General features: G+C 39.3%; 2 protein-coding genes across 7 annotated transcripts in view; both read right to left on the bottom strand.

Annotated features, from left to right (window-relative positions):
- Positions 1-6,088, bottom strand: part of CCPG1 (cell cycle progression 1) — a 25,728-nt gene extending 19,640 nt beyond the window's left edge. The window contains exons 1-2 of one of the 4 annotated variants that reach the window (XM_080551739.1): positions 5,885-6,088; positions 2,972-3,043 (exon numbers count right to left, since the gene is read on the bottom strand). In XM_080551739.1, the coding sequence (XP_080407865.1) occupies positions 2,972-3,031 (60 nt within the window). In that variant the 5' untranslated portion in view covers positions 3,032-3,043; positions 5,885-6,088. Of the gene's footprint in view, positions 1-2,971; positions 3,044-4,752; positions 4,851-5,427; positions 5,666-5,733 lie in introns of those variants that run through there. The other 3 variants (XM_080551738.1, XM_080551736.1, XM_080551737.1) reach the window with 3 other exon arrangements.
- Positions 6,089-8,121: 2,033 nt separating this feature from the next.
- On the bottom strand, positions 8,122-16,314 carry DNAAF4 (dynein axonemal assembly factor 4). 3 transcript variants are annotated; one of them, XM_080551749.1, is made up of 10 exons: positions 16,073-16,314; positions 15,399-15,546; positions 14,559-14,692; positions 13,539-13,619; positions 13,009-13,249; positions 12,142-12,287; positions 11,460-11,569; positions 10,957-11,110; positions 9,996-10,101; positions 8,122-8,532 (listed from the first exon to the last, which is right to left on the bottom strand). In XM_080551749.1, the coding sequence occupies exons 1-10, from the start codon at positions 16,193-16,195 to the stop codon at positions 8,423-8,425; spliced, it is 1,353 nt and encodes a 450-aa protein (XP_080407875.1). In that variant the 5' UTR covers positions 16,196-16,314; the 3' UTR covers positions 8,122-8,422. The 3 variants fall into 3 exon arrangements, with proteins under 3 accessions (XP_080407875.1, XP_080407877.1, XP_080407876.1); XM_080551751.1 differs by having other exon boundaries at positions 15,956-16,094; XM_080551750.1 differs by lacking the exon at positions 13,539-13,619 and having other exon boundaries at positions 16,073-16,309.
- Between the last annotated feature and the right edge of the window lie 2,146 nt (positions 16,315-18,460).

Here is an 18,460-nt window from a genome sequence, read left to right on the forward strand (position 1 = left end):
AACACCACCAGAGACTGCAGCAATATGACTTGACAACCCTGAGTATTCAATCTTCGTATCACAATTTTTGTTTATAGGAATTGGTGGAACTCAAGTAAGATTATTAGAAAACCGTAAGCACACAAAATCCAATTGAAAAATACTAAGTCACTGTGATCCATAAATAACTTGTACTGTTTTTGTAAACAGAGCTAGTTATTTTTGCAACAGCAGGTATGAAATTACAGTAGTAGTAATACTACCAGGTCAGTTTCCCTAGATGCCTGATTTCAGGGCTTAAGCAAACATGTTTTTGTTTATGTTGGTATGCTTTTGTTTTTAAGGAGAGGCTGTACTTCAGGAAGATCTGATACCTCAAGAAGAGTTGCATCATAATACAAAGTTAACTTTGTTTTAAAAAGGCTTCACAAATTAAATTCTTGAGTAATTTGGCAAATAGTCTGGATTTTTTCTTTTGACAACAGAAGTATCACAACTTTTATCCCAAATGACTGCAAATTTCATTTTCAGTAGCACTGTAAAATAACCATCCCAAGTATGAAAACAGAGCATGTAATTAATTCACTGCTGAGTAACCCAGCTGTTGTAGCCAACTCCTAAACCCTTTTACTTTTATTAGAAATCCGCGAAGTCCAGAAGTCTATGCACTTCTGTATCCTGATCTTGAGGACTGGAGTAAGTGGGTTTTCTGTTTTTCTTTTAGTGACAGGATTCCTAACCTGTCATCCAACCCAAAACAAAGAAAAGAAGTTGATCATTCTTATCTTTTGCCACTATTTCCTATTTTCCTCCAAGGAAAGTAATTATTTCAGGTACTGTTCCTTGAATTTGTTTTAGAACAGGCAACGCTGTGTAACATCATTGTCAGTGACACGGCCAGTGAAATTGAGTGCACCCTCAGCACATTTGCTGATGACACCAAGCTGTATGGTGCAGTCAACACGCAAGAGGGAAGGGATGCCATCCAGAGGGACCTGGGCAGGCCTGAGTGGACAGGCTCATGAGGTTCAACAGGGCCAAGTGCAAGGTCCTGCACCGGGGCCAGCGCAATCCCAAGCACAACTACAGGCTGGATAGATAATGGATTGAGAGCAGCCCTGAGGAGAAGGACCTGGGGGGTGTTTGTTGATGAGAAGCTTGACATTAACTGGCAACGTGTGCTTACAGCCCAGAAAGCTCGTTGTATCCTGGGCTGCATCAAAAGCAGCGTGGCCAGCAGTGCGAGGGAGGTGACTCTCCCGCCTCTGCTCTGCCCCCATGAGACCCCCCACCTGGAGTGCTGTGTTCAGCTCTGGGGCCCCAGCACGAGAAGGACACGGACCTCTTAGACTATAAAGACTAATAGAACAAGTCCAGAGGAGGGCCACAAAGATGATCAAAGGGCTGGAGCACCTACAAAGACAAGCTGAGCGAGTTGGGGTTGTTCAGCCCAGAGAGAAAGCTCCAGAGAGACCTTATAGCAGCCTTCCAGTCCCTAACACAACTAGCCATACAAAATTTCATACAGCTCCACACATTAATTGAATAGGTTTTAAAAGACAACAAGTATTTTGAACCAAGAACCGCTTTTTGCCTTGCACACACGCTGTTAGCTCTTTCCATCCGCTGCCCCACAATCTACCATCACAACTTCCTTACTCAGTAATTCGATTGCTTTTGTGTACGGCCTCATGGAAGGCACCTCTTCAGTGAGGGTTTGCCTAATGGAAAAAAACATCTTCTCAGTTGCTGCCACTAGCTCAATCCCGCGCTGTCACACAAATTCCTCCTCCACACGGAGCCAACATCCAGGTTATTTCTGCATATTTTATGCCTTGCTACCTCCTGCCTGAACAACAGGGCCAACAGCACAGATGTAAGGAGAGCTGCCCTGCCCTCCCGTGACCTGCACCTCCCAACAAAGCTAATAAAGAGCTGGTATTCCCTTACTCATTGTAGCTTCCCTCACATTCCACCTGAGGCAAGAAAGTCCAGAAAAACTTCAGCATCCAGGGTATGGAATACATAATTACGCACCCCTATAACACAGCCCTTTCCAGGGGATTTCCAACCAGTCCTTTGGACACTGTTGATTCCTGGGGACCCCAGATCCTCTCAACTTTCCAAACCTTTCCTTTTCAGCACAAACCTGCATACCACTCACAAGGAAGTACTTAAAAGCCTGCAATTAAGACCCAAAAGGCCTACATGCATCTTTCTCCAAACTAGCTAAGCATTCTGCAAGCAGAGTGAAGCAATACAAAAGATTTGTGATGGCACACCCAAGGTGTCTTTATGCCAGTCCCCAAACTCCTGACTTACCATTTCAGAGGCTCAACTCAAAGTTGGAGAAGCTCCATCAGGAAGAAAAGTAATTGGTTATATGCAAATAGGAATACAAAGACGATGGCTACAGCATGCTCGCAAGCCTTGAAAACTCCTCCTACTAATACTCTAGTCACTGAGCACATGCTTGTGACCATTTTTTCCACAAGAAAACAGATGGAATCTAGGGACAGAGGGCTATTCCTAAACAGCAGCTGCTGAAGCTGGGATGAGAGTTTAGCGGCAGAAAAGACTTGGAGAAGTCACTGGATCACTGCCTTCTGCATTACACAGTTTACCTGCCCATGATTTGGGGGGAGGACACACAGATGGACAGTTAATAGACACATTGACAAGAACAGACGGTTTACACAAAGTCCAGGCTTTCAGTAAAGATGGAACAGAGGAAAAGCTCACTAAAGTTCTAGTTCAAAGTAAGACTCAGATAATTACACTTTTAAATAACAATTAAAATTTATAACAGCTAAAATAAAGCATACACATTTTGAAACATCAGTTTTCTATTTTATTATTTATAAAACTTTCTCCTATATCCTCTGTCGATAAGCAAGGTCTACAAAAAAACAGCAACTACAAAATGGGAACAATTTTTTACTCCATGGCCAGCCTTATATTGACAGAACTCAATTAATTTGAGATCGGGTACCTCATGATTGATGACAGTCCAGCCACAGGACGAATCACTGTCACTGGAATTTTCAGACATTTTCAAAGCACACTGCAAAGAAACGTAGATTCTTTTAACATGCAAGATATGTAATTTCAGTGCTCTCTTGAGAAAAAGTAAAAAAGAAGAACAAAAATCATGTCATCACACATTACACATTAAGTCACACATTGCTATTTTGAAATTGAGGAAAAAGAAGAAAGAATATGATTTGGACCAAAAATATATTATTTTGCACATATCCCCTATTATCATTTATGCATGAAGCAAATACAGCTTTTCTTGCTACACATCTATTTTAGCCAGCCAAAAAGTTCTTAGACTAGCTAAAACACACGGAACACTAGCCAGTAAATCAATAATTAAGTTTAAAACTTGCTTGAAGCATCATTGCTTAAAGACATGTTTCAGTAGGTGAAGTCATTTTTGAACTGTTACAGGCACAGGAACTATAATTTACTTAAGAAAAACAGCTTTTTTTGGACGAGGTACTAATTTAGGATCTTTTGAAACTAGTTCTCTTCAACTTCTGGGCAAAATAATGTTTCTGTTAACGCTTTTCAAGTACTCCTAAACATTTTACTTTCTACAACACTACTGGATGACTTCGCTAATTATTTTCAGGACAACTTTCTGGCAGCAGCTGCCTGTTTATTCTCCTGGATGAGAAATACGGAGTACCCATTATTGTTACACGCTTAGATTACTTTTCAAAGTTCTTTAAAAGATTTCAAAAAGAAATTTAACGCATTTCTTGTTCTTTAAAATAATTTTTAAAAGTTAAGCTGTTAAATAAAATTGATTACAGCTATATCATTAGGGAAAAAAAAAAAAACAACTTCTTAAAAACAGTACAGGAAGCTTATCACTTCTGTGTTACATAATGCATCCAGAGTAATAAAATAGCAAAGCAGATCGTGGTTCAATACGGCTTCTATATTCCAGAGAATTCTGACAACTTGATACGTCTGCTTTATTTCTTACACCTAAAAATGTCTCGTAAGACCACAAAGTAAACATATCAGTTATCAACCAACGGAGGTATCAAACTTTCAGAGAAACTGAATTTCCATTCTAAAGCCCTAATTTGAATACAGCTGTCATTGTCCCTTAGATGTTTTCCCCTCCCTCATTTGCACTTTTCCTAGAATATCAGCTAGGGGACGTCAGGCTTTATTTATTTATTTATTTATTAAAACCATACCAATTCCTTTCATAGACAAAAAAAAAAATACGTATCTGTTGACATGACTGCATTTATAAATCTGAAAAGGGCTCATCTGGAAGAGCAGAGTCAGTGCCGGACGTAGTCACGTCTGTCTTCCTCTAGCCAGCTCAGTGCTTCACCCTGGGCCCTGGCTAAGTCCACCCAAATGCCATCATGAGCTTCCTCTCCATCCAGATCAGACTGGCAGGTAATGGAGCACTGCATAAAAGCAGTTCCTCTGAATACAAAACTGCGCCCTCAGGTTCCCATGTAGACATTCAGCGCCTGTCTCCCCCCCCCCCAAACCACAGCTTCAGGACATAGCCACATGCTATCTGTATAATACAAAAATATTCAAAACAAACACAGGGACAAGCAGCCAAACAATCGTTATTTTGTACTACTTGCTGCCCTCAGTAAATGGCCTTAAGTTACTTATCTTATGTTCAACCAAAACATTTTACTAATGTTGCACGGTTAACCGCATACAGGTGATCAATCTCCAAGAAGTTTTAAAAGCAAAAAAAAGAATGGAATAAAAAATAATAATTACAAAATCATGGAGTTGATCGGTATGGCTGCAGCATTTATCAAAATGATGACAGACAACATGATGCAAGACTGAAAGGCATCTCTATGGTCGCTATATTCCTACAAGCACAAAAGTAAAGCATTTTATTACTTATATTTACTTCCAAAAGATCAAAACAGGCTAAAAAGCTTTAACAGAAGAATAACTAGGCGCACTGCTCCTAAAATTTAGTCGACATCTGAACAGCTTAGTTCTGTAAGAGACGAATAAAACCTACATAGTCACAACTAAGTCTGAGCTCAAATGCTGTATTTGTTTATTTAAGGGCCTGACAACTGACCTGAGCCCAATGGCTAGCCGTCCTACCCCCCAAAATCCTCCCCAGCTTGTATTCTGTCACCAAATGACAAAGAGCCACTAAAAGCCAGGACATGTTTCTCCTACAAGCTCACAGACACTGAGTATTCTTAGCTCTATCCTCCTGAAATCAGGTATTAAAAATAAATAAATAAATAGACCAGCAGCTTTATGCAGAAAACAACCAGACAAAGCCTGCAGAGTTACTAGCAAACCAACCAAGAAGATGCTAACGGGCTCTAGCCCAGTAACAGCAGGGCCAGCTGGAGGATACGGGAGTACTGCACACCTGTTTGGCAGAGCCACAAGGAAAGAATTAAAAAAGAAAAGAATAAATACCTTTACTGCCACTAGTTTTCAAAACAAAGTCTCAGTTCCAGTTTTTTTTATATCCCTGCTTAAACTGGGGCGTAAGTTCTAGGGCCCCAAACGTCGTGTTCCTGCACTGACGCCCTGTAAGTTTCCATCTAGCCCAAATAAGCACAGTCAGAGCCGCGAGCTCCTTCTCCTCAGCGCTCCCGAAGCGCAGACCAGCGGCACCACGTTCAGAGGCTCCCCAGGCGCGCTGGGCCAGCCGCACCACCGCACCGCACCACCACGTCCCGGTTACCCCCGCGCGGCCGGGCGGACGCCAGCAGCAGGCACCTGCGGTGCCAGCCCAGCACACGGCCGAGCCCCCGGCTGGAAACCCGCCCTGCCGCCCCGAGCCTGGGGGCCGCGCCGAGCGGCGGACCGTGGGCAGCCGACGTCCCTCGGAGCTCGCTGTGGCACCGCCGGTGCCGGCCCCGCCGCCTACCTGAGCGCGGCCCGCCCGGGCCGGCCGCACCGCCAGTGACGCCGCCACAAAACAACACCGACCCGCCCGGGCCGGCGCCTGCGCGCGGCGGCGGCGCCCCGGGGCACGCCGGCGAGCGTAGTCCGCGCCCCGCCGAGGCCCGGCCGCCCGGCCGCCCCGCGAACTACAACACCCGAAGTGCACCGCGGCCGGCCGCCGGCCCCGCCCCCAGCCGGCGCCCCCCGGGCTGCCGCTGCTATGGCAACGCGGCGTCGCCGCCGAGGTCGGGGCCGAGGCCGCGGAGCCCCCGGCGGGCGGTGCGGGGAGGGCCGGGGCCCGGGGGGGACGCGGGGCTGGGGCGGCGGGAGGCGGCCCCGGGGGAGGGGGGCGGCAGGGGACAGGGCCGGGCCCCGAGAGGCGCGAGGAGCGGGTTGGCAACGAAACAGAGGGAAACAAATGTGCACGTGCCTGAACGTGCCCCCAGGGAAGGCGGGCATGGGGAGGGGGTTAGAGCTCTTCTTCAGCCCCCACCTTTCCGTATAGTACCGAAGGGAAACTCAAAAACAGAACAAACCATCCCCTAAGCTTACACGTATCTGTGTGACAGCTAATCAGTAAGGATAATAAAAATATCTTCTGTGCTCAAGATTACCACCAATACAGAAAGTGATGCAAATCCAAACGGTGTTAACACATACTCTGCGGGAGCCCATCTATCACTGTCCACAGTTTACTAAATAAGGTCAAAAGCTAGCAGCATTAAGTTCCTCGCCCTGTGGTGTGCGTGTATTTCAGTGCATACCTTGAGCAACATTTGCTCTGCCCACAAACATGTAACAAATCTGAAACGCTTTGCCCTGTTACTTGAAAGGCTGAGTTAAATCTATTTCTCCAGCAGGGAAAGATGACAACTTCTGCTGAGAAGCTGCCCTTGAGTCCCAACACTGGGAAAAAGCAATCTTCTCATCTGCCTGTCTGCGCAAATCCTGGCAATCCTGTGTTTTCCTGTATGCTGGACCCCAGAACGCTGATGACCAGTAGTCCTTTGAGAAAGCCTCAGGTTTTACTGTTTAAAACAACTTCGAGTGAATATGGTGCTATACCACCTACTTCACAGATGTTACCCTGTACTTACCATCCAGTAGATCAAACATTTACAAAACACTTACTCACTTGTGGGTCATCTCAAGATGGTTATTTGAATACTGCCATTGACAGAAGTAGGGTATATGACTACCCCAATTTGCAGCATATTCTGTAAAAATGGCTCTCAATTTTCTCAGACTTAGCCCAGACACTGAGCTTTAAGAAAAGAAATCTGACTTTGTTAGTGACAGTTATTCCCAGAATGATTGAAATGTTTAATTTATCTTGGTTTTGCTGGGTTGAACAAGATGCATCAAAAAGGATGTAGCACATTTGATGATATACTTCTCTGAATCAGACCTAAACCTGTAAAAATAAAGCTTTTTAAACTGATATCATAAATGTGTAACTCAAGTGTGTAGAAAGAGTTAAGTGCAAGAGTCATTTCACCTGAAGGTTTATGTTTTAATTAAAGTATTTCCTGCTTTTAAAACTTAAGGTCAGTCTCCACATTCCTACATTTCAGGACACTAATATCAATGTAACAAATATGACTTAGATATGGTATATGTATCACCAGCTCAGGTGTTGAAATCATCAAGTTTAACATCCATTTGCTCCCAATGTAATTAAATGAGACAAGGCAGCCTTATTCATACCACCAAAGACACCTGCTTCCCTAACTTTCCTCTAGAGAGGGCACTGTGTCTATTTCACAGCAGTACAAAAATGTGCCTGTCCATATCAGAAAGAGCCTTTAGTAACTATAATGAATCACTGCAATACAAATATCTTATAAAGATGTATACAAATTGTTCTAACAGACTCCAAAAACAAAACAGAGAATTAGGGACTTATAATCAATGCCTGCTTTGTATTTTCTTCTTCACTTTGCCAGTGACTCTCTTCCTTAGCCCCCCTGCTTCCTCTCAGTAATTATATGAAAGACAGTAGCCGTATTTTGGCAAGTAGAGCATTACAATCAACCAAGACACTTAAGTTCCTGCACTGCCCTCCTTTCAACTGCCATAAATGAAGTATCCACCTCCTCGCATTGCAATGCAGCAGGTATCTGTAGAAAGACGGCACAGCAACTACCCCAAACATTTCCGACTGAGCTCAACACTTCTCTCAAGGCTCTCCACCAAGCAAATTGAAGCAACACCTGCCATCGAGTACAAAATGTATGTTTTATTATTCAGCCCAACCAATACATCACAGAAAGCAAAAACATGACAACTCCGTATCAAAAGAATATACAGTATATCTAAGTGTAGTTGTTATAGTACCATACCTGCAAAAAATATTAATTCATATATCTGATCTTCTATAAATTCTATAAATTCTGTCGGTGCTCCAAGTGAAAAAAAAGAACGTCTAGTTAACAACATATCAAAGAGAACATGAACTAAGACTCCTGATGCCCTCAAAAGGCACCTCTCTCAAAAAATTCCTTTTTAATTTTGATTTTTTTTATGAATTTTGCATTGTTCCTTGAATTATGTGTCGAATCTTCTCTGCATCTTTTTCTATAGTTTTATTTTTAGGATCGATCTTGAGAGCTGCTTCATAATCCTGGAGACCTAATACAGACACATTATAAGAATGTCAGTCATTAAAATGCAAGAGTTTTTTCCTCTTTAGCAACTAACTGGAAGTAACCGTTCCCAGTCACCTGCGTAAAGTATTGCTCTTGAATTTTGCTGTTGAGCAAGATAGATCACAATGACAATAGGATTTACTTTTGTCAGTAAATCAAATTTATATCTTGCTTATATTATTTTTAAAAACATTTTAGTGGAAACATCACTAGCATATATTTTCAGATACCAAAATATGAAAACAGAGCCGCTCATTCATACATATGTGTATATACACACACCAACTAACTGCTTTCTTTCGTGTAAAGACTTTTCGTAGTTTAGGACTCCTATCCACAGACAGTCTTGCAGTTGTTGAAAACGTGCCATTCAGTTGATAAATAGACAAATGAGCACTTCAGCCCAATCTACAACAGAATCAGTCTAAATTAAAAAATAAGCATACTGGATAGAGGAATTACAGAGGGGGGGAGTGTTCAAAAGTGTTCTGCAGAAGACAGAAAAACTGAATGACAGAACAAATGTGCATGAAAACAAGAAAAAAATACATGAACTGTGAATATGATAGCTCAAAAAAAAACACATAAGTAGAGGAATGAATTAAATAAATTACATAAATCCTCACTTATCTTTTTTTAATAAAGTTTCCAAGTGCAAATAAAATTGAAAGGAAACAACAAAGAGATTCCTGGGCAGAAAAAGGTAAGAACTGGGAAAAGCTCTACATTGACATTTTGAATATTCTTTAGTTTTTATTATAATCTTTCACTTGTAACTTTGCCTTACAAAGCCAACCTGAGAGGGACACGTAATTCAGATACTGTCACAAAGATCACACATACCTGATGAAACAACTTGCTGGTCAACACAGTTATGTTACTACGTAGTTCACAAGCAAATATTTTAGAAATATGTCAGGTTATTTTAAGTCAGTACATTCTGTAGTTGCTAATACTATAATCTCAAAACCAATAAAACATTGCTTCACGAGCAAAAGAACTTGTGCAATCTAGTTTCACATGAGTTTGCATCCCACATTTGAATGCCTTTCATTCACTCTACAATAATACCTTCCATGGCCACCAGGTTACCACAGTCAAGAGTCAGCCACTATGCACAAAAAGAATGAACATCAGCACACCAAAGGGAGGATACACAACTCACTAAAGCCTTTTCCTCAATGGAGAAACTACTTTGTACTGCTTACATTAAGAGTAAAACCAATTTTCCTAAAACATGTTAAAAAAAAAAAGAGTGGAATTGCAATTAGCCAGCAAATTTAATAAAATTAGGGTATAAAGATTCATAACAAAAAGAGAGATTGCATACACTTCCTTTAATGTCTTTCCTAAAAAAAAAAAAAAAGTGCAGTCTCATTGAGCTGAACAGAATTACTTGCTTGTCAGTATTAATCCATGTGTGTGTTCATAAAATCAAAGTCTTACCTTCAGCATATAATTCCAGCTGACAAAAGGCTGTACCACGTCTCACATATGCTTTTACTCGAGCATTCTCATTATCAGGAACAGGTGGTGTCAGCAGTTCTAGTGCCTTTACAAATGAAAATAGCAAAAACATTTAGAGGTAGATTTTCCATAATTTTCCATAATTCTGGTTTGTTTGTTTCCGTTTACACATACTCTTTTCACTTACTAAGTAACTATTCAAATGTAATTATATAGCTTGTGAATCTCATAGCTAAGATTCCTATCTGCTGTCTCATAGTTTGGTAAATACAGTGTCATTGCCATGGCTAAAAACTCATACATACTATGCTAAATGTTCATTCAAAAAATTTATTTTATTTTCATAAATGGTATCGCCTATTATGCTACAAACAAACAAACAAAAAAAATCACATGTTGCAGCACCAGTTACTCTGAAAAAAAAAAGGGGGGGGGGGGGCCTTCAAGCCTCAAGACTTATTAGTTCAAAAGATAATAATTCTGAAACAACTTTCTCCAAATTTTGTCAGCTACCATTTGAGGTCACTCCCCTCTCGTTGCACAAGAGAAAAAAAAAAAGAGAGAGATGCTAATAGAGATGATCCAGCCCTTCTTTTAAAATGTCTGTATTGTTTTTAAGGTGTCTCTGTCATCACTACCATCATCCTTTCTTTCTTCCCACCAAATGAAGAACAATGTAACATAATACAATGGGTATTCGTGTATATTCTGCACCTTTCCTGCTCAAAATTGTCTTTTTTTTCCAAGTGCAGGTATTCCTTTAACATTTTACCAGTAAAGAAATGTGTGCTGAGTCAATCAGCATCATAATATCAATTCTGAATTTAAAAATTTTGAATTGCACTAATAATTATTTACAGATCTGCTTGAAACAGAAGCATCACAGTAATAAATCACAGTCATGTGTAAGAAAACAGTCTGAGAACTTATATATTTATACCTTAGAGGAATCTTCAATGGCTTTGTGTAAATTCCTCAGTTTAAGATGGCAAGCAGCACGATTCAGATACAGTAGCGGACGCTTATTGTTTAGCCGGACTGCAAGGTTATATGCATTTACAGCTGCAAGATAGTTTCCTGTTGCAAACATTTTGCTAAGTATAAAACAAAAAGTGAAACGTAATTTAATTAAGGTGATGCATCATGAAGTAAATACCTACTTATTGTTAACAACAAATTTTTTAAAAATTGAAATTTTAGCAGCTTGGTCAGTCATAACCTATTCTGAGAACAACATAGGTGAAGTTCAGTAAAACTTAATGCTCAGAATATAGCATAACAACACGCAACTTTGCAAAAATAGACACTGCCTAAAAGCAGTGAAGATCAATAAAAGGTGAATGAACACTTCTATGCATTCTCCTGACTGATTTTTCAAGTGATGTATGTGATTGTGATTGCTTATTTCATTTTAAATAAACCTTCAAACAGAACCTAACTTACTTTCCTTTGTCCTTTAACCAGTCTGGATTCTTTTCCTCTTCTTTTAAGTCTTCCAGCTCAGACAAATCAGCACTTATTATTCTTCGAGCTTCTGCTTGTTTATGTAGCCACTTTTAATATACAATGAACAAGTATTATTTTTGAAGTAAAATTTAAGTTTTGCTTTTGTCTATTCACTCAGTCCTATCAAAAGAGTTCTATTTGTCATGTATTTTGGACAGAGAGAAATATTTAATAATGTAAGACGGGAAGATTTTCCTATTTTCCCCAAATATTGCTATGTGGTAAGTAAGGTTACCACATTACTAATATATATTCAATAAAGCTCTTTTAGAGACTCTGTAAGCTTCTGTGAGCTTCTTTTTAAGAAGACAGAACTTAACAAACATTAAGTATAAAGAAATTTCAAATCTTGTACTACATGGAATTCAATTAATATTGCAAATTTTTCATTAAAAAAAAAAAAAGAAATGAAACTTTATTTATCACAATTACATGTTTGGTGAAAATATATCTCTTTAATATATATTTTATTTAAATTAAGATTTAAATAAGACAGTATTCTTTGGCTGTTGAGAACATTGTACAGGTAACATTTCTGTCATCTTCCTGAATAAACAGTAATAACTGACCGTCTTGGAAGACAACAGAAGCACCATACTAAAAAGAGAACAATCTCTACCTCCTCCTCTTCTGCTACACGAGATTCTCGTAGGGCTGTAGGAAAAACTCGTGACGTGAAGTTGATTTTAATTGTACCAGAAGATCGAGGAGCTGGTAGTTGCTCTTCCTTTAAATTTTCTGAAAACATACTATAGGAACCACTACCTACAAAGAGAATTGGAGTATTGGAAATGAAAAATGAAGCAAAAGTGATTTTTTCCTGTTTTTCTACCAAATTCTTAATTTATTAATTCTGCATGTTAGCAATAAATCTCTAATAATAGCACGGCAAAAGTTCGGACTTGTTCTTTTGAAGAAAAGTTTCAAACAATGTTTATTCTTGCTGTATATCATGCAATCTGTTACTGACTACATTGTCTGTCACGAATGAACATACATTCTGCTTACACCACCATCTCTTTCACTTACATGACTCTCTGTTGAGGCAAGTGCAATACAAACAAAACAAGAATGAACAATTTTCTCTTGATCTAGTTCACTATTGTCTCTCTGTAGGGCCAAGGCATGGGATAGAGTGAAAGCAGACTGCCTACTTCTATGAAAACTAACAGTTGGATACCTTAGTGGTAACATGAACTCCACTCTCAGAAACTTTGCAACACACTATTAGAAAGACTTCCTGTTCTACTTTCCTAAAGCCTACTGCAAAACTTGCCCTTTTATTTCCAAGGACTTAAATGAGAGCTAAGAACTCGCACGGTATTGCTCAACAAATCACAAGAAAATAAAGACACAAAAATAACTGCAAAATAAAAGAATTAATTCAGTATGGTGGACACAAAGATAAATGATGCACTAGAAACATCCAGGAATAACGTTACATCCATACACTGAAGAATGATAAAACGCATCCCAATAATACAACCTTTTGTAGGTTTGAGTCTGGTCTTCAAAGTTTCTTCACTAGGAATGCTAGTTTTGTTATTTTTTTCCTTTTTCTTCTCCTTTAGTTGCCCTACTTCTTCATGTAGTTGCCCTTCTTTTTGTACCTTCTTTTGATTCTCAACATATTTCTGCTGATCTTCCCATAACTCCAACTCCTTAGTGACTTTCTGCCGCTCCTGTTCTTTCAACTCTTCAATTCTTTTTCTTTCTGCTTCTTCTAGCTGTTTGAAAGATAAAACTGAGTTATGTAGCATCCAATAATACGAGATCTGAGTAAGAGATACCATTATTTTCCCAGTTTCATTTTCTAAGCGCATCATCACCATTAGTATGATCCCACAAGCAGAGTTATGAAAGACATTTAAAAATAATAAGGAAAGATTTCTAATTAGCTTTTAAAAGAAGTCATAAGTTTTAACTATTTTACTACCACTACACAGGTGTATGGTCCCAAAACAGTCAAAAATAAAGTTTTATTTATATTTTGAAGAATACAATCCACAAATAAACCTTTGGTAGGTTTTCCTGTTGTCTCCAGAGGTCATTTTGGCTCACCACACAAAAGTACGCTGTTCGCATACCTTCTTTATTCTGAAAAAAAAAAAACTTTTTTTTTTTTAATCTACTTGGACTGCTTTATTATACTTGATGATAAAGCTCTTCCTGCCTCTGATTCAATAATGATAATGATTACTTTATTAAGAGAGGTAGGAAGTGCCTTCTGATGAGGCCCTAATTACCAGCAATTCTAGAAGATGACACTTCACTGTTCATTAACCAAACTTTTGCTTCAATATCCTAGCTATATTTCAACTCCGGAATATACAGAAATGTGAACATATACCTTAATTTTAATGCATTATTTCTTCTCTCTCCACTTCTCTTTGGAATTATTACATACAAGAAATAGATACAGCCTTTCAGCTGAGAAAGTTATTAACTGCAGATTATTTTGGTCGAAATTGCATATGCAATCTTAGAAGTTCATTGCATACCTTTAAAAGTTCATTTAAACACAAATGAAATTACCAGACTTTTTATATACATTTAAGGAAAAAAAAAGTGTCTTAAAATACACACAAAATGCAGAACAACAAAAACACCACATACAAAAAACAACAGCAGTGAACATCTGATAGAGAACAACAATGAATAAATAAGAGTTTTTATATATCCATGCTTTTGTCAGCAACAAATGACCAAACACTTGGGCTGTTGCAGAGGCCACAAAAGATTAACATTTTGCCACATTATTATTGTCTCCTTTCAGCTGATGAAAATCTGAATTCCTCACCAATATTTTTCATGAGAAATATTAATGGAAAATTACAACTTCTTAGTATTTTTTCTATATCATTTTCATATGTGGTAGTAGATATGTTTTAAGTGCAAATTAAAAATAAGATTCTCTACCGCTGTAATAAAAATTAGTACTTCTTACATTTTTAAGGTACATTTAACAAAGCAGCTGCCAGATTCATTGGCAACTAATTATGTTTACATGTATGATAGAGATTTTTCCAAATTTACCTTCATTGTGGCCTCCAAAGCATATTTTTTATGTTCTTGTTTTGTAACTTTTTTTGCTTCTGTCTCCTCTTTTGCCTTTTCATGGGCTTTTCGAACAGCATTCTCTCTTAGATATTGCAGTGTCTCCTTACTAGCTTAAAACAAACAAAAAATATTTTAGAAATTTAAGCCCAAAGTTTTACTGTTACATACCATGTTCATAAAAATAGAAATTCTCTTTTCTCTTTATCTAAGAAAATATAACTTCTCAAAATCCACAAAGCAGTCTTTATCAAGTCCATCTCTTAAAAAGAAAATCTAAGATTTGCTTAAACACTCAATGTAAGTTTTATTAGAAACTTTGTTTTGTGCTCACTATAGTCAATGTTTTGACGTTCCTTGTTAAAAAAAGAAAGTAGAAGAGAACAGACAACGAACAACACGATTTAATTTAGCTTGAACTGTAGAGCAGAGAATTTTTTTTTCTCCAAAACTGCCTTTTCTAGCAGTTTCTCTCTTTTCAGTACTTCAGCAGACCACTTCAGCACTTCAACTCCAACAGTTGATTTTGAAGGTCAGTGTGGAACTAGTAAAACCACAAAGACCACCTGCAATTTCCTATGAAGGAGCTGAAGGTAATTCAGAATAAATTAATTATAATATCCCCAACTGACACCATACTTTTCAGTGACAGGTTAGAGTTCATACGTTTTCTGAAAGTTACTGATACACACGAAAAGCCATGAAGGTAAAGGTAATATTTTTCTAGACCAAATAATACAGTTGGAAGAGCAGTAAAGCACATTTTGGCACAATTTGGGTTCTTTAAACGCAACTTATTTTTCACAAGAGAAAGCTTACCATTCTCTAGAGTTAGGGAATCCCACATGCCCACTTCCTTTTTATACAAAGTGAAGAAAACGATTCCATTTCCAATCTTCGCTGTGCTGTTTGTATCATCAATAGGAGCGTATAAGATGGCTTCAAATAAAAAGGGAGGAACGCTTACCTATAAAAATATAATTAATGAACATGTACTAATACTTAAATTTGTAATGAATTACCAGATAGTCGAAAAACTCAGTGCAAGCATACAGCAAACCTCAGGAAACACGTGCTACTGACAAAGCTAATTGGCTTAGTATGCCATACCGAGATTTTAGCTCCTATTAGAGCAAATAAAAGAGATGGAAATAGTTTGTTTTTCAGCACTGAAACAGAAGCAGTAGACCTCCAATTTGTAATCATTTTGATAGCATAAACAGCTGCGTCTAGGGAAGGCAGCTATCAGCTACTGGGTAGTAAAAGTATTAGTAAGTATGAACAGAGGGACAGCCATTCTCTCTAGCGCGACAGGTACTTAGCAGCCTGCAGCACACAAAGGGGGATTACGGGTTAAAGATTATATAAAACCGTACAACTGACGGTGCAGCCACTGCACATCAAGCCTGTGCTTTCCGACAGCGCTATAAAATGACTGACACGCCGGCTTTCAAGGCAGCGAGTCGCACGACAGACGCCTGCCACCGCCCCACCTTGAGGTAGCGGTCGGTGCAGAAGATGTTGGCAGCGGTGACCCGCACGCCGGGCACGGGCAGCGAGAGGAAGACGGCGGAGCCGCTCTGCCGCCAGCTGTGCTCCCGCAGCCACACCGGCATGGCGCCGCCCGTCGCCAGGGCCGCCCCGCGCCCGTAGCTAGGGGAGAAAGAGAGCTGCCGGGGCTCTCTGAGGGCACTTCCGGCTCTCCCCCGCCGCTCGTGGGAGGTGCTGGCAGGCCCGCCGCCGCCTTAGCCAATGGCACGCCGGGGGCAGCGGGGCGCGGCGCATGCTGGGAGTTGTGGTCCCCGGGGTCAATAAGTCTCACGTCACCCCCCTATTCCCTCCCCCCCCCCCCGGCGGGGGGCCATGAAATACCAAGTTTAAAACCAGACGCACTAGTTAAGGTTTCTGATGTGTAACACTGAAGATTCAATTTTCACGTTTTATTAGCTATATTCCAAAGGAGCGATCAAATGGTAGCAGTTATTATTAAGAGATAACTGTAGTTTTTCATCATTACAACATACAAATAGGTATCACAAAGGTTTAAGAACTTTTTCAGAGGAGGAAAGCCACAATAATCAATATGATCTCTAGGACAGTCTCCAACTTCATTCACCCAGACCACTATCATCTGGGTCTGGTTTCAGATCTGGTGTCATCAACAGGAATCAGAATTAAATTCCACATTCCAAGAGTATTCAAAAGTACATGAGGAAAAAGATTTAATTGAAAGTCAAAATACTTTAGGAATTTTTGGCACATGTAACCTTGAAAAAAAAAAAAAAAACACCACACTTTGCTCGCTGTTTCAAAATCATGGTATTGAAAGAGCAACATTGGATAGAACGATTATAATGTAACAGCAATTCAAAATCCCCTACCACTCCAGAATGTAGCTGTGGTGATCCCAAATGCATTCTTCAGTTTTGTAGAGTCCACTCACGGATAAGTCTTACATTTGTGGAGTGCTGGCCTTCTGCTTTGGTCATCCAGGTGTCATTTTTAGTTTAATCACAGAGAATATACTGAAATGAAGCAGCTTATTATTTATTCCTGCCAGCAATAAGACATTACACATACACAATTTATAATATAGGCCATAGGTACATTTACCAGTATTTGATCTTCTTAAGTTACACCAAATAGCTTCAGTACATTTTAAAAAAATCTCCAATCCCCCTTACCAGTGTTGTATTGGTATGTATCTACAAAACCACCACCTGTGTCATAGACATTCCACATTGCTAGCTTGCTTGGACGAATGACTGAGCTCTTGCTGTGACACTTGCAAAATAAGCTAGAAGAGAGGTCCATTCAGGATCTTCCTTCTGCTGTTACTAATTTATCAGTTAAAAGTGCAAGAAGCTTCGTAGTAAGAGAAAGGAAGAGATTAAATGTTCCCTTGAAAAATTTAAATACATATTTTCTGTGCTCTGAAGGATGGAGATTTGTACTCCCATCAAATCTTAGGAACATTACTCTGGACCGTCTACTTTCTAATATATTCATATCTTCCAGGAGAGGTTATTTCATTCCTAATGGCTTTGGAGGCTTAAAAAAAATATCTTTGTAACATGCATTTTGTTATCTAATTTATTTAATAATTCCCCCCCCACCCCCCAAATTCTTTCCCGTTTCTCTCATCCCTATTTCTTAAAAAGAACTGTTTTCAGTGTGTGGCTTGGGACAATCCACACCCCTGCTTCTAAAGATTATTGGTAAGGTACTGATTTCCGATGTGTTAGATCTGACATTTCAGCAGAAAAAACGTGAGTAACTTAGTAAGAATTTTATTAATTGGAATAAATAATTATTTGCATAATCTCTTCCCAAAAGCAAAAAAAAATCAAATCTATTCAGGCAAATGATGCCTGAGCTTTCCTTCAAGAAATAACAGGGTTCATGGTGCAAGACCTTTTCTAATCTGCTTTGAAGTTAATTCAGATTAATGCCTCTAGAGAACAGCAGACTTCACTAAAGGCAGAAGCTGCCTTTTTTGATCTTACACAGTTTCTTGCAGGATTATGCCCAATCCAAATGCGTTCTCACAGGCAAAACATTTGAAGAGTTAACTTATGCATTACATCATCTTCATAAATCGAAAGGCAATTTCCCCAGACACACACACAAAAAAAATCTTTATTTTAAAGGACACTGAAACCAGACAACAGAAAGCAAAGGTACACACAGTGCTGGACAAAAATCTACCATGCACATTTTCCAAGAACACTTGATTCAGATTCTTATAATTGTTCTTCTAAAGGGTCAAATACCACATCATTATAAAAAAATAATGTCAACACTCTTAATTAGCTCATATTTTGCACTGCTTGGATGGCAGTAGATCGGTAACTTACCTTTTTCAACTCACTTTTGAAAAA

This window comes from Anser brachyrhynchus (assembly GCF_964034855.1).
Source record: "Anser brachyrhynchus genome assembly, chromosome: 11".
Lineage (NCBI taxonomy): Eukaryota > Metazoa > Chordata > Aves > Anseriformes > Anatidae > Anser > Anser brachyrhynchus.